The sequence below is a fragment of the Poecilia reticulata genome, linkage group LG8 (genome assembly GCF_000633615.1).
Source record: "Poecilia reticulata strain Guanapo linkage group LG8, Guppy_female_1.0+MT, whole genome shotgun sequence".
Classification (NCBI taxonomy): Eukaryota; Metazoa; Chordata; class Actinopteri; order Cyprinodontiformes; family Poeciliidae; genus Poecilia; species Poecilia reticulata.
This window is the reverse complement of record NC_024338.1, coordinates 23,194,429-23,211,573: the sequence shown is the minus strand read 5'-3', so window position 1 is coordinate 23,211,573 and position 17,145 is coordinate 23,194,429. Positions and strand designations below refer to the sequence as shown.

At 42.4% G+C, this 17,145-nt stretch overlaps 1 protein-coding gene across 1 annotated transcript; it reads left to right on the top strand.

Annotated features, from left to right (window-relative positions):
- The first annotated feature begins 1,512 nt into the window (after window positions 1-1,512).
- srebf1 (sterol regulatory element binding transcription factor 1) lies at window positions 1,513-15,501 on the top strand. Its single transcript, XM_008416818.2, has 19 exons — window positions 1,513-1,615; window positions 3,460-4,026; window positions 5,940-6,115; window positions 6,210-6,350; window positions 6,431-6,649; window positions 6,810-6,924; window positions 7,075-7,232; window positions 7,358-7,574; window positions 7,662-7,846; window positions 7,925-8,186; window positions 8,322-8,488; window positions 8,590-8,758; window positions 8,867-8,975; window positions 9,139-9,248; window positions 10,583-10,715; window positions 10,851-11,016; window positions 11,623-11,838; window positions 12,760-12,871; window positions 13,967-15,501. The coding sequence occupies exons 1-19, from the start codon at window positions 1,513-1,515 to the stop codon at window positions 14,185-14,187; spliced, it is 3,546 nt and encodes a 1,181-aa protein (XP_008415040.1). The 3' UTR covers window positions 14,188-15,501.
- Window positions 15,502-17,145: the final 1,644 nt, after the last annotated feature.

The following is a 17,145-nucleotide window of genomic DNA, read 5'->3' as shown; positions in this document are numbered from 1 at the left end:
TGGTGTAAAGTTGGATCCCAAAGAGAAATTAAATGTAGCTTATATTAATTAAAATTCTTCAAAGAGTTATTGTAAATAGTGATGGCTGTTGGCAGGAAAGAGTCTTGCCATCATCCTAATCTGCAGCTCCATTCACAGATTCTGATTCAAGTTGGAACTAGCTGGGCCACTCCAAAATTTCTCATATTACTTCCAATCAGGAGAAACATGAAGGTAAAAGATACATTTTAGAATAAAACCCAAATCTGTCATTTGTGTAAATAATTAGTTGTGTGTGTAAAATTAGCATGACATGCCCAACAACCCTCCCCAAAAATACAAGGTTATTACACTACACTGTCGATGTAGTGCTACCGTAGGTCACTGACCTATTTCCATAGAATTTTAAAGATACTTATTTGTTTACGGAAGATATTTTGTTTTAATTGCAATCTTTTTAGCATATATTTGCTTTTTGTTTTTTTTAAGCATAACCTGTTTAATTTTTTTTGTTACAAATCAAAAGTACTAACATTTTAGTTTTTTGTTTTGCTGAACTATATCGTTTGAATGTATTTTTATAAAAGTTATTTTTATGTTGGGATTTAAATTGTTTGTTTGTAAGTTTCAATAAATAAGTTACATCTACAATTTTAGTTCTTTGTTTTCACAAAAGTACCTTCGTTTTATTTTAGTGTTGCTACTTCCACCCCTGCACGACAGCAGCACATGATGTAATCGCTCAGATTCAGAGCTGTGACGTCGAATCACCCCACTCCGATTCTCAGCTTCTCATTGGACAATTTCGCTGGTTCTACAGGAGGAGGTGATGATTCCGGTCAGACAAACTTAACTACCGGCAGCTCCCTCCCACCCGGGATTTTGATTGGTTGTTTCGCGGCAGGCCCATAATAAACAAATGCACGCTGCTGCCTTCAATATTAAGAATTTGTTATCATAATTTAAGATGGAGTAAACATTACTGAATTGAATATTAGAATTTATATCAGTACGTAGCACAGTTATGGTTTTGTTTGCGTTTTCAGTTATTTCTTGTCAACAGATTAATAATTAATGAGCTAGAGTAGTGTGTCKTATTTATCACAAATTAATAACCATAACGTCTCTTGTACTGTCTTATAAAATTATTGAAATGCACTCCACATTGTTTCATCGGTTTGCTCGGCGATCAAAACAATCATGAGAATCGTGGGAATCTGCGAGAAGCTCGCTGATTGGCTGGCTCACCTGTCAGTCTTCAGGGTTGTGTGGGTTCCTCTGTTAGTGCTGAATGAGCTTCAGTGTTTGACTCGGTTTGACAAGTTTCCCAGCGACGATCATGGCGGGTTGGTGTGTATAGTTTAGTTGACATATCGGCAAAACAGCGCATCCTGGATAAGTTTTAGGTCGACTTGGGATCCGACAGTTTATCAAATGTAGGGACGTAAACGATAAAAGACTCTCCAGCTTTCTGAGATTTGAGATAGCACGCCGAACCGACTCTGTGGTCCATAGAATCAGACGAGAGTGAAGATGAACCGCCTGTCTTTTGACGATCCTTCGTTGGATCTGGATCCAACACTGTCTCTTAACGACCCAAGTGAAATTGACACGGCCCTCTTAAGCGACATCGATGGTAAGGAGTTGTACATTTATTTATGTGGATACCTGTTAAGTCAGTCATGTTTAAAGAGCTGCAAGAGTAAGCACTGCATGGACTTTTCTCTGTTTTTTCTTTAATAATGTGTGTTGTGCATTTTGCAACAAGCAGCAGAAACAAAGTTAATGGCTCAAACAGCTTATAGTGTGTCTTAATAAGACACATAGCTAGAATTAGCTATTTAGCTTTTGAGTTTTCTAAAATGGTTCCCTTTGGTTTTATACGTCAAATTAATAGATTTCTGTTGTAAGTGGTTTTCACTATCACTTAAATGTGCACAAATTGGTTATTCTGTTGCTAATTTTAGCAAGTGGAGCTAATGTGCTGCTAACGGTTGTGAGTGAGCCCCGCCTCCAGCGTGCCTCGCCGACAGAGGTTACTGTCGTTCATTCCTCCTTCCTGGGTTCAGCTCCCTTAGTTGACCGAATTAACAAGTTTTTACGGTTTGCCCTAATATAATACGATATTCTGCATTATTACGCCTAGCTGTGTCTTGTAATTAAATCCTTGTGAATTATAAAACGTTCCACAGTTTGTGTTGTTAAGGAGGAGGGAAACTGCTTTTTATCAATAATGCAAGATTTTCTGTCTCCTAAAGATTCTCCGCCGTTCTTCAATGTGTGTTTTATGAGTACAGCCAACGTGTAGCACGACAAACGGCTGTGGGTGAACAGTATTCGGTCGTGCTCTCCTAAATTTGACCGACTGTAACCCACTGGTGACGCTGAACGATGGTAACCTCCAGTGGAAACCAAGCATCTCTCTCTCTGCTCGCTGTCTTGGTCTGATCGGCATAGCAAGTCTGAGAGCCGCGCTCTGATTGGTCAAGAGCGATCACCTCATACACAACAGTGGTTTTTATACATTCAGGCTTCAGGGTTGCACAGCAGACACAACATACACCCGGCGGCGCGTTTCATGGATGCGATTATTCTATACTTTATCTAGTTAAATGTAGAAGTGGGAAATTATTTTCAATATTTGCCAAGAACACTTTATCTTTGTCAAGAGAGAGAGTTTGAGTTCTCAAACTGGTTATACGTTGGAAATCCAATGATCACTAGAAGTTTTGGTATTGACTATTTATAAATGAAATGGCAGTGCTTTGATTATAAAAGCTTATTAAATGCAAACAGCTGGATATATTATTTATTATTAATGCACATTCTTATTTCTGGAATACAAAAATGACTCAAAAGAGGGTTGCAAGTCATCCAGGTTCTCAACCAGCCCCAGACTGATATACTACCGCCACTCTGTACGTACCAGTAGATATTCAAATCTATTAGTTGCATACCATCATTTAGCAAAGAAAAAGAAACAAGGCAGGATTTTCTCAAAATTTCCACCAGTGTAAAAAAAATATATATAAAAAAAAACCACAAATGGATAAAACACGACACAGACAAAGGTGAAGCGCATATTCTTCACCTTCACTTTGGCGTTTAAACAGCTTGAGGCAGAAAGCTGTGCGTCCGTCTGGAGGTTCTGCTTTTGATGTGGTACTGTTTGCCTGGTAGCAACAGTTCCAGGAAGTTTGTGTCAAGTGTGTGAGGGGTATCTGGTAATGTTCAGGTCCTGGTTCCTGTGGCTACACTGGGCCTGATCCAGGACAGAGAGTAGACACACTCCAGACGCCTTTTAAACCTCTGATCTTAGCTGTCACTTCGCCTTTTCACCTTTTTATCACACTTGTATTTCAGTTTTTAACAGATCCTTTTTTATGTCTTAATGGAGTAACTATAAGGTTTATTTCTGGTTTATGGGTAACATTCCTAATTATTTCTGTTGTTTTTTTGTTTTTTTCTGCGCTTCTGCAGACATGCTTCAGCTCATCAACAATCAGGACATGGAGTTTGGAGGACTCTTTGACTCCACTCCCTTCTCAGGGAGCCCTTCCACCCAAGAGATGAATGCCTTGTCCCAGACCATTCCCTCTGTTTCTCCTCCTGCCACCACTCCCACACCTTCATCCACCACCACTTCCTCCATCCTGAGCAGCAACCCCCACTTAGACGCCCTGTTGGGCCCGCCCATCAGCCGCAGCTCCTCGGCCCCGGACAAGGCCTTCCAGCCCGCCACCTTCCAGCAGTCTCCCCTGGCTCAGGTGGCCAGCACCCCACAGAGGCAGCAGCAACCGTCGTCGAGCCAGCAGGCTCAGAGCCTCAGACAGCCCCTGGTGGAGCAGCCCCAGCCGAGCGTCAGCCCGCCTGCCGCCGCGCAGGCAGCAGCGTCGTCCCCTCACGGCTCTCCAGGTCCAAATCCGGCGTTCAGCTCCCCGACACAGACACTCTTCACATCCCCTGCGCCTCAGACTGCGACTGCGCCTCAGCCCCAGGCACAACCTCAGGCCCAGAGCAACTTTCAGAGCCAAAGTAGCTTTACGGGTAAGTCCTCTGCAGGGTGACGAACGTGTCGGAAGAGAAAGACGTGTAAGCTCGAAAAGCTGGAAAATCAGAAATTCGCTGTAAGGGAAAAGTTGTTCTGATATTTTTCAGTGCAGTTCCACGATCGTTTTCATTGTGTGTCACAGACTAATATTCATCATGAATTGACGTTCGCAATGCTTTGATCAGGTCTTTAATGTGAGTAAAAGAAAAAAAAAAGTTGTCCCTATGTCACCGGTGTCTCAGTATGGGCTTATTTGAACGAATGCTCTACGAATTGCTGTGTTAATGGCTCAGACTGACTGGTGTTGTAAAGCTGCTTAATTACATAATGAGCTCTTCGAGTGCTGTCAATTTATCCTCTGCTCATGTCCGCATAATAGTTTGTGTTCATTTTAATAATGTTGACATTTGTCGTGTGTCTTCTGCTACAATCATTAATTAGATGTTGAGGTGTGACAACAAAGAAGCGTTTGGATATTGCAACCAATTTCTGTCTAGTAGCCCTGGCTAAATAAATGTCGCAAACTGTTATCAAAGTTCTGCGCTTGCACAATACCCTCTGCAGATATAGGGTTCAGCAGAGTGCAGTAGCTACTGTGTAGTGTATTATACATGCATATGCAATAATTAGTTTAGATCACGCGTAGAAGCAACTCTCCGATTCGCTGATTTAAGGAGATATTCTGAGGGGTTCACTGGGGTTAGGATGATGTAGTTCTTTTTTTATAGTTCTTTTTTTTATTATTATAAGATTCAATCCTTTTTTTTGTTTATTACTGCATGGCTAAAGTCTCTGACCCAGGTGCAGTTTGGCACAGGTAACCGTTATCTCAGTTTCACGTGATAAGAGGAGGTACGGAACGACTCACTGAAATTTGTAAATAGGTAAAAGGTCATCTTCAGTCTACACACTTATTAGCAAATTGTTTTATGAAATGACAGGCTTAGTTAGAATATTGGCAAAAGGGCTGAAAACGGTTTTGCTTCTTGTGTCGCCGCATGAAGTCCTTCATCTGTTACAATAACCTGATAGCAAGAAATGAGCATTTCTGGCTTATGTCTGAATTACTTTCACAGAGCTTTTCTTTCACGTTTCGCAATGTCTAGATTTTAGATTTATGATGAATCACTTTCTACGTTCATTTGACTTCTGTTAGCCTTCCAGAGACAGTGATGACCTGATTGCTAAATAATAAATACATATTCTGAACAAACTGTTCGAATGTTTCTCACCTGATATTCAGCTGATATTTTTCCAACTGCTTTCCACCCCAAATAACGACAGTAAAGTTTTACAGCTGCAGGCGAACCTCTGCTTTCTGCTTGCTTATCAGTATTTTTAGACCACCTTCGTCCAGGACTGCTTCAGTTTTTCATGCTTGTTTGCATAATTCTTATGCTGAAATGACACATTTTTAGAAAACTACAACTTTTTTTATTTAGACAAGCTTTTTGTTAAATGCACCTCTTCTTGTTTTTGTCAGCTGTTTCCGCTTGTTTTTCTCGAACGTTTTACAGCACTTTGGGATTTTTGTCTGTGAAAGGTGCTATATAAATAAAGTTTACTCACTTGCCACTTTTCCTTTAGTGAAATAAAAGATAGGCTTTTTAAAGAAATGATAAGATAACAAAAGATTACGATAAATGCTTTGTAGTCGGTGTAAAGACATAAAAGTTTTAGCATTTGAATTGCTTCCATCCACTGATTCTCTTTTTCATAAAACCTTTGCCGCCTTTAGACTTTGCTTGATTGCTAGTGTTGATGTGCCACATGTGCAGCACTTCAGCTGCAATAAAAAATACAGCAAACACCCATATTAATTCATCTGAAAGAAAAAAAAAAAGTATTAAAGTGATATTTTATTGAGTTTAACCTGCTTGGTTTAACTGCGCTGTCACTGTTTTTGCAGCCGTCAGCCCCAGCAGCGTGAGCCCTCCTGCCACCAGCTTGTCGTCCTCGCCTCCAAGCGTCCAGTCAGTGACCTTTCAGACCCAGATTCAAGGCCTGACCACTGCCTCCCCGCTCCTGGCCACCTCAGCTAGCCCTCCAGCACAGACTATCACAACCCAAGTACAACAAGTGCCTGTAAGTGTGTGATGCCGCTCCTTGATTGCTCCTAGGCTGGATAAAGGATGCCTTCCTTGTTTATGGGTCTTTGGTCTGTGTGTGTTTGCATCAGGTGCTGCTGCAGCCCCAGTTCATAAAGGCCGAGTCCGTGCTGCTCACCACTTTAAAGCCTGACCCGTGTATGGTCACAACCATGGCCTCTCCTACGTCCCTAGCGACCACCACCAGCGCGGTTCAGAGTGCTTCCCTGCAGGTAGCAGAAGAGGGCAGATGTCAGTGTAAATTGTGAATTTTACATTTGAGAAAACTTCCCTGATTTCCGTCCGTCTGTAGGCTTTTATGGGTGGGGGTACCATCCTGACCACCGTGCCTGTGATGGTGGACGCGGAAAAGCTTCCCATCAACCGCATCGCCATCGCCGGCAAGCCGTCAGGCCTGCCGCACAAGGGGGAGAAGCGCACGGCTCACAACGCCATCGAGAAGCGCTATCGCTCCTCCATCAACGATAAAATAGTGGAGCTGAAAGACATTGTCGCTGGCACTGAAGCCAAGGTTGGAAACTGCTTACTCTATGCTCTGCTATGCTATGCTACAATGCTATTTCATGCTATTTCATGTTCTCGGTTCTAATCGTAATGTGATGGCTGACCGGTGTAGATGCTGTGTTTGATTTTTATTGCATTCACGCAGTGTTTTTCCTCCTCCCATTTAGCTCAACAAGTCGGCTGTCCTCAGGAAAGCCATCGACTACATCCGCTACCTGCAGCAGACGAACCAGAAGCTCAAACAGGAGAACATGGCTCTGAAAATGGCAGCTCAGAAGAACAGTGAGCATTTGAACCCTCATCCTGTCTGTGTTCTTCGGCGCGGCGTTAAGCCAGGCTAAAGCCCTCTGAGCTGTAGTTCGACACTGAGACTGTTCTGTTTTTTTTCTGTGTGTGTGTGTGTGTGTGATTTCTTTCTTCTGCTTTTCAAAGAGTCTCTCAAAGACCTGGTTGCCATGGAAGTGGACACTCAGGCAGAAGTGAAGAACGAGCTGCCCACTCCGCCAGCCTCCGACGTCGGCTCCCCGACCTCGTTCTCTCACTGCAGCAGCGACTCAGAGCCCGACAGTCCCATGGGAGAGGACACAAAGGTCTGTGGCGAACATTTAATTTGTCGGAGCAGCGGTTTTGAAAGTTGCGAGACAGTCAGTTTTTTAAATTTATTTTAGGTTAAATTTACACTAATTGTCCTTTTCTGGATCTTCCTTTGCTGCAGTCCCATTTAGGCTTGCTGGACCAATCTGCAGCAGGTGGCGTGGTCGGAGGCATGCTGGACCGCTCCCGCATGGCGTTGTGCGCCTTTACCTTCCTCTTCCTCTCCCTCAACCCGCTGGCTGCTTTGCTCTGCTCGTCCGGCAGCAGCTCTGCAGGAAACGCTGCCGACATTACCCCCCATCACGCAGGGAGAAGCGTCTTGGGTGTAGATATTCCAGGTAAACCTGCTGGTTCGTTGTAGCGGTTGTCTGCCAAAGTTTTTTTTTTTTTTTGCTCGTTACTGAGTGTACCCGTGCTGTCCGTAGCTGAGTCTTGGGGCTGGATGGATTGGATGCTCCCCACCATATTGGTGTGGCTGCTGAACGGTATTCTGGTGTCGGGAGTTCTGATCCGATTGTTGGTTTATGGCGAGCCCGTGACCCGTCCGCATTCGGGATCGTCCGTGCTGTTCTGGAGACACCGCAAACAGGCCGACCTGGACCTGGCCAGAGTAAGATGGTCTGGTTATTAATCAGCCTTTTGAATGATGATTCATCCATGCCTTACATTCTGTCTTCTTTCCCTACAGGGGGATTTTGCTCAGGCCAGTCATAACCTGCGAACCTGTCTGAAGGCGCTGGGTCGCCCCCTGCCCACCTCCCAGTTGGACCTGGCCTGCGCGGTGCTCTGGTCCCTGCTGAGGTTCTGCCTGCAGCGCCTCTGGGTTGGCCGCTGGCTCGCTGCAAGGGCTGGAGGTCTGCGCAGCGATCGCCCCCTGCAGGAGGACGCGTGTAAAAGCAGCCGTGATGCCGCCTTGGTTTATCACCGCCTGCACCAGCTTCACATGACGGGTAGATTTAACAGCACAACTTAGCTTATGTTAATCTGATTTGACTTCTTAAAACTAAAATTTTGATCTATCCTAATGTCATCATAAATTGTGGATGTTTAGAAACCTTTTTTTTTGTGTGTGTGTGTTTGTGCAGGGAAGCTGAATGGCAGCCACCTGTCGGCAGTCCACATGGCTTTAAGTGCGGTGAACCTGGCAGAATGTTCTGGCTCATGCCTGCCTGTAGCCAGCCTGGCTGAGGTCTACGTCTCTGCAGCACTACGAGTCAAAGCCAGCCTGCCAAGGATCCTCCATTTTACCTCTGTGAGTCGTCATTTCCAAGCTTATATTAATCAGTCAAAAGCCTTCAGAGACTGAGGTCGAGCAAACCTCGCTGAACAAAACTCCGTCTTCTCTCCCGACAGCGTGTGTTCCTGAGCAGCGCCCGCCAGGCGTGCCTGTCGTCCAGCGGCTGCGTGCCTCCGGCCATGCAGTGGCTCTGCCACCCGCTCGGCCACCGCTTCTTCGTGGACGGGGACTGGGCCATTCGCAGCACGCCTAAAGAAAGCATCTACAGCCAGGCCGGAAACACTGGTAGGCCACCAGTTACCTAACGTAGCCTAATTTAGTCCATTGAATTGTTTTTTATTTCCCTCCCGAAAGCTATTCTAAAATAATTTAAATGGTTTGGCGTTCCTACAGTGGACCCTCTGGCCCAGGTGACTCAGGCTTTCAGAGAGCACCTCCTCGAAAAGGCTCTTTACTGCGTCGCCCAGCCGCACGGAGAGAAGAGTCCCAACCAGGCTGACGGGTGAGAAAACATCGGGGACTTTTAAAATGTCTGTTTTGTTTTTTTTGACCGGTATGCATTATTTTTTTTCTAAAAGACACAAAGTTTCCCAATTGTGAAAAAGTTCCTAATAAATGAGAATGTTGGAGCACTTGTTGACCTTTTGACTGGTCTCTGCTACCAGGGAGTACGCCGACGCCTTGGAGTACCTCCAGCTGTTGATCAGTGCGTCTGACGCCGCCGGTGCAACGTCCCAGTCCTTTGCAATCGGCTCCAATATGGCCACTGTGACCGGTAGGTTCAAAGTAATTAGAATATTAAAAGTTTGATCAGAAGTTTTTTGAAAATAATGGTAATTATGACAACTTTTTGTTTTTGCTTTCTGTAAATGATGATGATTGTCATAGTTAATTATTAATTTAGAATATTCACACTTTAAAAAAAAAAGAATAACAAATTTTAGTCAATTTTAACATTAATAGTATTAATAATAATTAAAAACAGCATCTTTATAAATAATAATAATAACCCTATCAAATTATATACTTAAAATACATAAATAAAACACACCTTTGTAAATAATAATAATGCTGTAATCATATAATATACTGTTGTACAATAAAAATATAACAATTGAGTAATTAAACCTATCTTAATGCATAAAATATAGTAATAACAAGCATTATTATTGTTTTATTCTATAGCAACATCATTCTTCCTAATAACTGCACAGTATTTATTCATGTTACAGTTTTGTAAAGTAGATTACGTTGTTGTTGTTATTATTTTGCTAGTTTTTTATGTATTGTTTTTAACACTATAAGAACTTTTATTGAGAACCTTTATATCCAGTTTCCCCTTTGCGGGACAGTAAAGGCTGATTCTGTTCCATTCTGCAATAATTCAAGCAACTGATAAATCAGAATTACAAATTCTAACATTCCTGGAAAATCACGACAGAAAAATGGCTTTTAATTGAACTCCTTAATGCATTGCTTCATTTTGCCTTTACATGTCCCAGCTGTGTCATTACCTGGGTGTTTTTTACTAAATCAAATAACCAACAGACAAAGTCCATTTATACTCTTTAGAAATCACGTAGTCTGATTTCCACTCGACTTTCACCCCCGCAGCACATCCTTTTGTCTCCACTAATCTAAGCTTAAAAAAAAAAAAAAAAAAAGGAACCCGGTAAAATGGAGGCACGCCAGATTGCTTCATTTATCTTCAGCACTGTCAAATCTGTGATCACCTTGAAAGGAGGAAGGGAAGCGAGGCTGTGCCGGGGTTTTTAATCGGAAACGTTTTCTTGGCAGAGCTCCGGGATGCTCTGTGTGTTTTAAAATGCGCTTGTGGAGGTTGCATGGGTGTGCAGCAGAATATATTACCCTCCTTAAAACTTAAGATCTCGCTGTGGGTGCAAGGTGGGACTCTACCAGAGAGAATGATTCAGGGCTCAGAATATAGACAGCAGCTGTCTTTGTGTATTGTGATGCATGTTAAATGTGGGGGAAAAAAAAAAAAAAAAGCAAGTGGGGGATTCGAATATTTGCATAATTGCCTGTCTACAGGAGGGTGTCTCATTTTTTTTTTTTTTTTTTTTTTTTTTTTTTTTCTCCAATCACCAGGCTGCGACCCCCACTCTAAATGGTGGTCCTCGGTTGCCATAGTGATCATCAATTGGCTTCAAGGAGATGATGCTGCAGCAGAGAGGCTCTATCCGACCGTGGAGCACCTGCCTCGCAGCCTGCAGAACGCAGAGTAAGTTCCCTAACCCCTTCCCCCCACCACCACCACCACACACACACACGCACACACACACACACACCATCACCGTCACACACTTGCACTGCTTTAACCTGCGTCCTTTGTCTGATTTGCCGCTGGTTCTGGCAGGAGTCTTCTGCCCAAAGCGTGCCTCAACACATTCAGGGCAGTCAGAGCTCTGCTGTCCAAGCCAGAAAACTGCCAGCTGAGTCTGAGCCACACTGACAAGGCCAGCGCCCTGCTCCGAGACAGCCTCAACCTGGGACCGCACTGCCACAGCTCCAGCTTGGACAAGGTACGCGCATGCTGGAGTCGAGCTGATTTATCTTTTAAAAGCTTACAGTGGAATACAGAAAAAAAAAAACTGAAGAAAAAAAATCACGTTTAGGATATTATTTGCACACAAAAGCCGCAGGATTTTTTTCCTGGCCTCAGATCTCCAGATTCCCCCCTGCAGTAGTTCCTCTGTTCCTCTGTGGGGCGCTGCGGCAGCCCTCCCTGTGGTTTCTACCAGATGGTGATTCTGGTGGATTGGCAGCTCAAAATGAGTGTGCTGTGTTTGTGTGTGTGTGCATGTGTGTGTATGTATGTCTATGGCCAGAGCTGCAGTGCATTGTAGTTGCATTGCATGTGTGTCTCCTAAGAGTGCAATGTACCTGCAGTGCAACACAGAGCTGGACCAAGAGCAGCAGAACACACAAACACACACACACTGACAGGATGGAGGAGAAGGGAGGGTTTGTTTTTGCTTTATTAAATCTCTGTAGGTTTTCTTTTCAGTCTACATGTTGAAGGTAAAAACAACTATTAAAAATATGAAATATTTTAGATAACACATTTTCGTGACGCCAAATCGCATCCTATTTGCGTACTTCAACCAATCCGGTCGATATTTCTRCAGGTCGTCGAGTTAATGGTGTGCGACCTCCTGCTRGTTTTGAGGACCAACATCTGGCGCTTGCAGCAGCAGGGGACGAGTCCSACAGGTTCCGGCTTGGYCGGCCCCAGCGGTCCTGCCGGCCTTCATCAGGCGTCGCCACCAGAACTTCAGGGCTTCCAGCAGGACCTCTGCTCCCTGCGCAAGCTAGCACACAGTTTCAGACCCGCAATGCGAAGAGTACGTGCAATTTTTACCCATGTGTTTTCAGGAGGTTGACCAAACTGCTTTAACGGATCGGTTGCTATGCGACCAATAAGAGGTTGATTTTGGGTTTGGTGAACTATTTCAGGGTTGGTTTGGATCAAAACTACTGAAAGCCACCCATTTTTTTCTTTACTGATCGAACAGATTATACTAAATGTTCTACAAATTTAAAGATTTCATCATTTTAACACGGTCATTCCTTTGGAAGAGAAACAGGCCCACAGCATCACAGATCCTCCACCATGCTCATCAGTGAGCATAAGGTGCTTCTTTACATATTTATCCTTTGTTTCACATTTTTCCACTTGATCTTAGTGCCATCTGACCTAAGCTAAAGTCCCACCACAGTTCAGCAAACTCCCACTCTAGCCACTCTGTTTAACTTTAAAAACTTTATTATTTTTTATTTTTTTGCAAGAATTTTGTTCGACTTTCTGCATAAATGTACTCAAATTGAAGGTTGGATTTTTTAGATTTCTTACCCAATAAAAGGCTTTTACAACAACACATAGATACGCTTTGTGTCATTATAGAATCCATGGTAATGAATCTCTAGAGATGCTGAGCACATTGCTGCTTCATTTAAACGCAAACTCACCCATTTTTAAACCCCCAAGTTTAAATCGGTGACACAACCCAAAGCAGCTCTGACTGAAGCTGATCGCTCACAAGGAGTCTGTGGAGCAATTCTCAGTAAAAAAAAATAAAACTCTACTCACTTCCACTCCTAACACACACACACACACACACACATAGCCTTAGGCAAGTGTGTGGCAGCATTGTTCACAGAGAGTCTCTCTAAGGTAGAGATGAGCGTTAGGTGTGAGTCATCGTYTCTCGCTCTTGTTCCTCCTGTTTGGCTCTGATCTCTCTCTGCCCTCTGCTTCTCTCCAGTTGTTCCTTCACGAAGCTACTGCCAGACTGATGGCCGGGGCCAGTCCCACCAGAACCCATCAGCTGCTGGACCGCTCACTGCGGCGCCGAGCAACACCCGGAGCCAAGACAGGTGCGTTTGCGTCGGTGGAGAGGCTTCAGGGGGTTTCTAGGCGTCATCTGACCCGTGCAAGTAATCAGGACGCGTCTGGCGAGACGAATGTTTTACGGTCGAGAATCTGCAGTGTGATGCTTGGCTCGGTTTGTTGTTTTGATAGAAGTCTTAAAAAAAAAAAAAAACAAGATTTTTTTTTTTTTTTGAGAGACCTAAAAGGGTCTGAATGCAAACGTATGTCAGACTCGGGGTGCTTGAAATCCGTGAAAATGCTTGAATTACATTTTGGTGTTTTTCAAGGTTTGGAAAGTCCTTGAAGTGCTTGACATTTAAACCTGACAGTTTTGCAATAAAGTTCAATCTAATAGTCGATAAAAACCCTACATGTGGGAACTGTTGTCTACAGCTGGAACCAGATATTTTTAGACACATAATAAAAGACACAAATACATTTCTTCTCGCTGACTGAAGTTGAATCAGACGAAACATTTCATGTTTTAGGTCAGTTGGAATTGCCAAATTTATTTCTATTTACGAAATGCCAGAAAACTTAAGAACACTTTTTTGTGAATTTCTTTGTCTGTTTCTTTATTGACCAGTGTTCCTATGAAGCATTTAATTTGAGCAGGAAGGTCATTTACCTTAACATTACTTTTGTTTGGATTGTTCCAATGTAATCAATATTTATTATTTCCAACAACTCAAGTTATTGATTGTCTTATTTTATAGTTTGGCAAAATTATTCAAATTGGGGGATTTTTTGTTGTTGTTGTTAAATTAGAATTTTGTTTTAGAATTTTGTCATATATTGATTAATTAAAACTATCTTTTTTAGTTCATTTGTATTGTTATCTCCAAAGTGTAGTGCAAGAAAAGTTAGAAAATTTCCCTCTAAAATGCTTGAAAAGCCCTTGGAAGTTTACTGCGAGCTAAGTGAACGTATCCACTTGGCATTTATATTTACTACTATTTATGTGACATAAAATCACAATAAAATATGTCAATGTCGTGGTGGTTGTTTGGGGGGGGTGGAAATAAAACAAAAGCACACATAATCCAAATAGTTGACTTGAGCTCCGTAGCTCACCAGATGTTTGGTTTCTCTGTGTCCAGAGGAGTGCGAGGCGCGGCCCGGCCAGCGGGAGCAGGCAGAGGCCGTGATGCTGGCCTGCCGCTACCTTCCTCCCTCGTTCCTGTCGGCGCCGGGCCAGAGGGTGGGCATGCTGGCCGACGCGGCCCGCACCCTGGAGAAGCTCGGTGACAAGCGGACGCTCCATGACTGCCAGCAGATGATCATAAAGCTGGGCAGCGGCACCACCGTCACCAGCAGCTAGAGCGAGGGAGAGGTTGGGGCGAGGGAGGCTTGCACGGACGCCGTGTGTACCGAAACAACTCCTGTGTACAAACGCACGCAGGAACAGGTGGAGGAAAAGACCCCCTAGAAACCTTCCAGTGTCTTTTGAAATTCACAGGTTGCTCCTTCTGCCTACCCGGTCTCGCATCTTAAGGCACTTTTAGAGTTCACGCACTCTATTTCTTTTTAAATTATGAAGTAATGTGAAAAAAAAAAAAAAAACAAGAAAAAAACACAAAGCATCTTTTTTCTTATCAGGCTGAGCTCCCTTGTGAGAATTGATTGCAGTGTCCCACTCTGACCACCATGAGGAGCCACCACTGGAGATGTTTGCCGTGTAGCTCCTCCCTCTCTCCTCCCTCATCTGGCAGATCAGCACCTTTTTTTCCCCCAAATCAGACAGCCCGGCTTGTGGGGGGTCTTGGTGTCTCTTTGATTATGGGGGGGGGGAAAAAATTATTAAATAAAAAGTAACCAAACTCAATGGTTTGATCGTGGACATGCGTGCTGAAAAGCCACCCCCCCCACATACTGTAAAGGTTTGAGGTCATCATCTGGCTCAACCCCCCTCAATCTCCTGTCTGCACTAGGCCTGTGAAGCTGCTCTTAATGGAAAACAACAATAACAATAAGGCTTTATGAAATTATTTTCATAGATATTGTGTATTTGTTTTTTTGCTGTGTACATATTTTACACCATATTTATAATCTGGAGGAACTTTGATTAGGCGTTTTTTGTTTGTTTGTTTGTTTTTGTTTTCATACGCAGAGTGATAATTGCTTATTTCCTCCTCCTGAATCCATCTCGACTATTCTTAGACCAGGTTTAGTCGGGTCAGGACTGTACCGCATAGATCTGAGCTGGTTGACTCTTTAGGTCTTGGACATTTGTAAACATATGAAATCAAAAACAGTTTTTTATGACATGACTTTGACATTTCTGAAGATCATTTGTTGCCCTAAAAAAAACAAAAGAAATATTAAACCCCTCCTCCACATTTGTAACACTATCATACAAGAAAATATCTTTTTCTCATATTTTAGGTGGACCAGATCATTTTCTGATGATTTTTTATTTTTAAAGATTGTAAAAAGTTTCAACAAAATGTTGGCCATTTAACAGTATGTTTTTATTTTATTTTATAGTTGGTCATGTGAAATCTGAAAACTGAGGAGAAAGCTTGTGTAGCAACCTTGTTGGAAGGTATTGTCTTGTAACTGACATTTGTTTTCTTTCCTCCTTCCTCTCATTTCATCCTTACATGTAAATATTAAATAATTTTTTTAAAGAAAACTTGTGGCTTTCACATCTTTATTGGTGAATTTTTTTAATTTGAGAATGTGACTAATAGTTTAAACTTCAATAATTGTTCTGTGGATATGGGTCGACATGCTCGCTTGTGTTTCCTCTTTTGAAGAGTGACCTGTGTTCCTATGTACTTGCATAATTTGTAGATTTTTACATTTTAGGTCCTTTTTAAGCAGTTTCAGAATTGCATTGCACACTTTTCAGAATTTTTTTGTTGTGTTTAATGCACACAACAAAGTGCCACACACTCCCAGAAAGTCTCAGTAAATATTTATCCTCATATGGGAAAAAATGTGCTAAAAAAAAAATCCAAAAGTTTTCTGATCTCAAACCTTTGACGTATTGAAAAAGAAAACATGCTACTTCATCCCCCTCCCGTGCCTCCCCCTTATTATTTTTYATAAATGAGCTGTACGCCGTTAGTTCTGGTTTTTCTTCTTCAGTGTGTCAAAGTGTGCGAGTCGAGGGAAGACAAAAACACCAGGCGTTGGTCGTAGCAGCATTGAAAGGTGCTGGTATATTTAACATTGGCGTTACAAAAAACATTTCAAACAAAGTGATGCTGTAGTGTCATCGAGTCCAAAACAAACAGACATGAAAATCAATAAAACGGCATGCTCCCACTTAAGACAAGTGACATTCCAAAAAACGGGGAAGGGGGATTATCTTTTTTTTTTTTTTTTTTGTATCATCAACGGATTCTTTTAATAACGTTTTATAAGCAATAACATATTCCATTTTATAGAAAATAAACATCTCTAGGAAATACTATACACAATTATATTAGTACATCACATCTTACATTTAAACAGCATCAAATACTTCTGTACACCATTAAATAATGAGCTTCGAAAAGAGAATGTTTTGGTGTGGCGTTTTTGCACTTTTCTTTTCTGCTTTTAATACTTAAATATGTCTCTTTCTGATGTGACTAGAACGTTAACGGCCTCCCTGCGCGGCGCAGCGTTATATTGCCCGGCAGAGAGAAGAGTAGGCTACATTTTCGATACACAGACAGGTGGAGCGTCGCTTTGCGTGGCTGTGGAGTAATTACACATCATTGGATATTTCTGAGCTGTACATTGATATGATGAAGTGACATGAGACCGAACTCCCGCTCCCGTAATCCAAGCCCTCGTCTGATCCGGCACGATGAGGATGTCTGCTGGACATACTGAATGTGCACACAGTTGAATTAAACTCAACAAATTTAATGGGATTTTTTTTTTGTTGTTTTKTTTTTTTTACATATATATCTATATATTTTCATTTCTGAGTAACACAAAGTCTGACATATAACAAGGGTGATGCAATGATGTTGCCTAGTCATAATGCACATCAATATACACCTTTAAAGATAAGAGCATTATATTAAAATACAATTTTTTTTTTCCTTTAGAACCTGTAAAGCACATAATTTACAGTTTCCTCGTTTATTTTATTTTATTTTTTTAGTTTCGTCTCGTGTTCCAAACACAAATGCTTACATTGAGATGGTACATCCATTGGTTGGTTGCTGTATTTTTGTGTATTGGGCTGTTTAGCAAAACAGCCCAACATCATGATGCTACCGCCACCATGTTTGACACTTGGTACAGTGTTTTTTTTTTTTTTCCCTTTTCTTTTTTA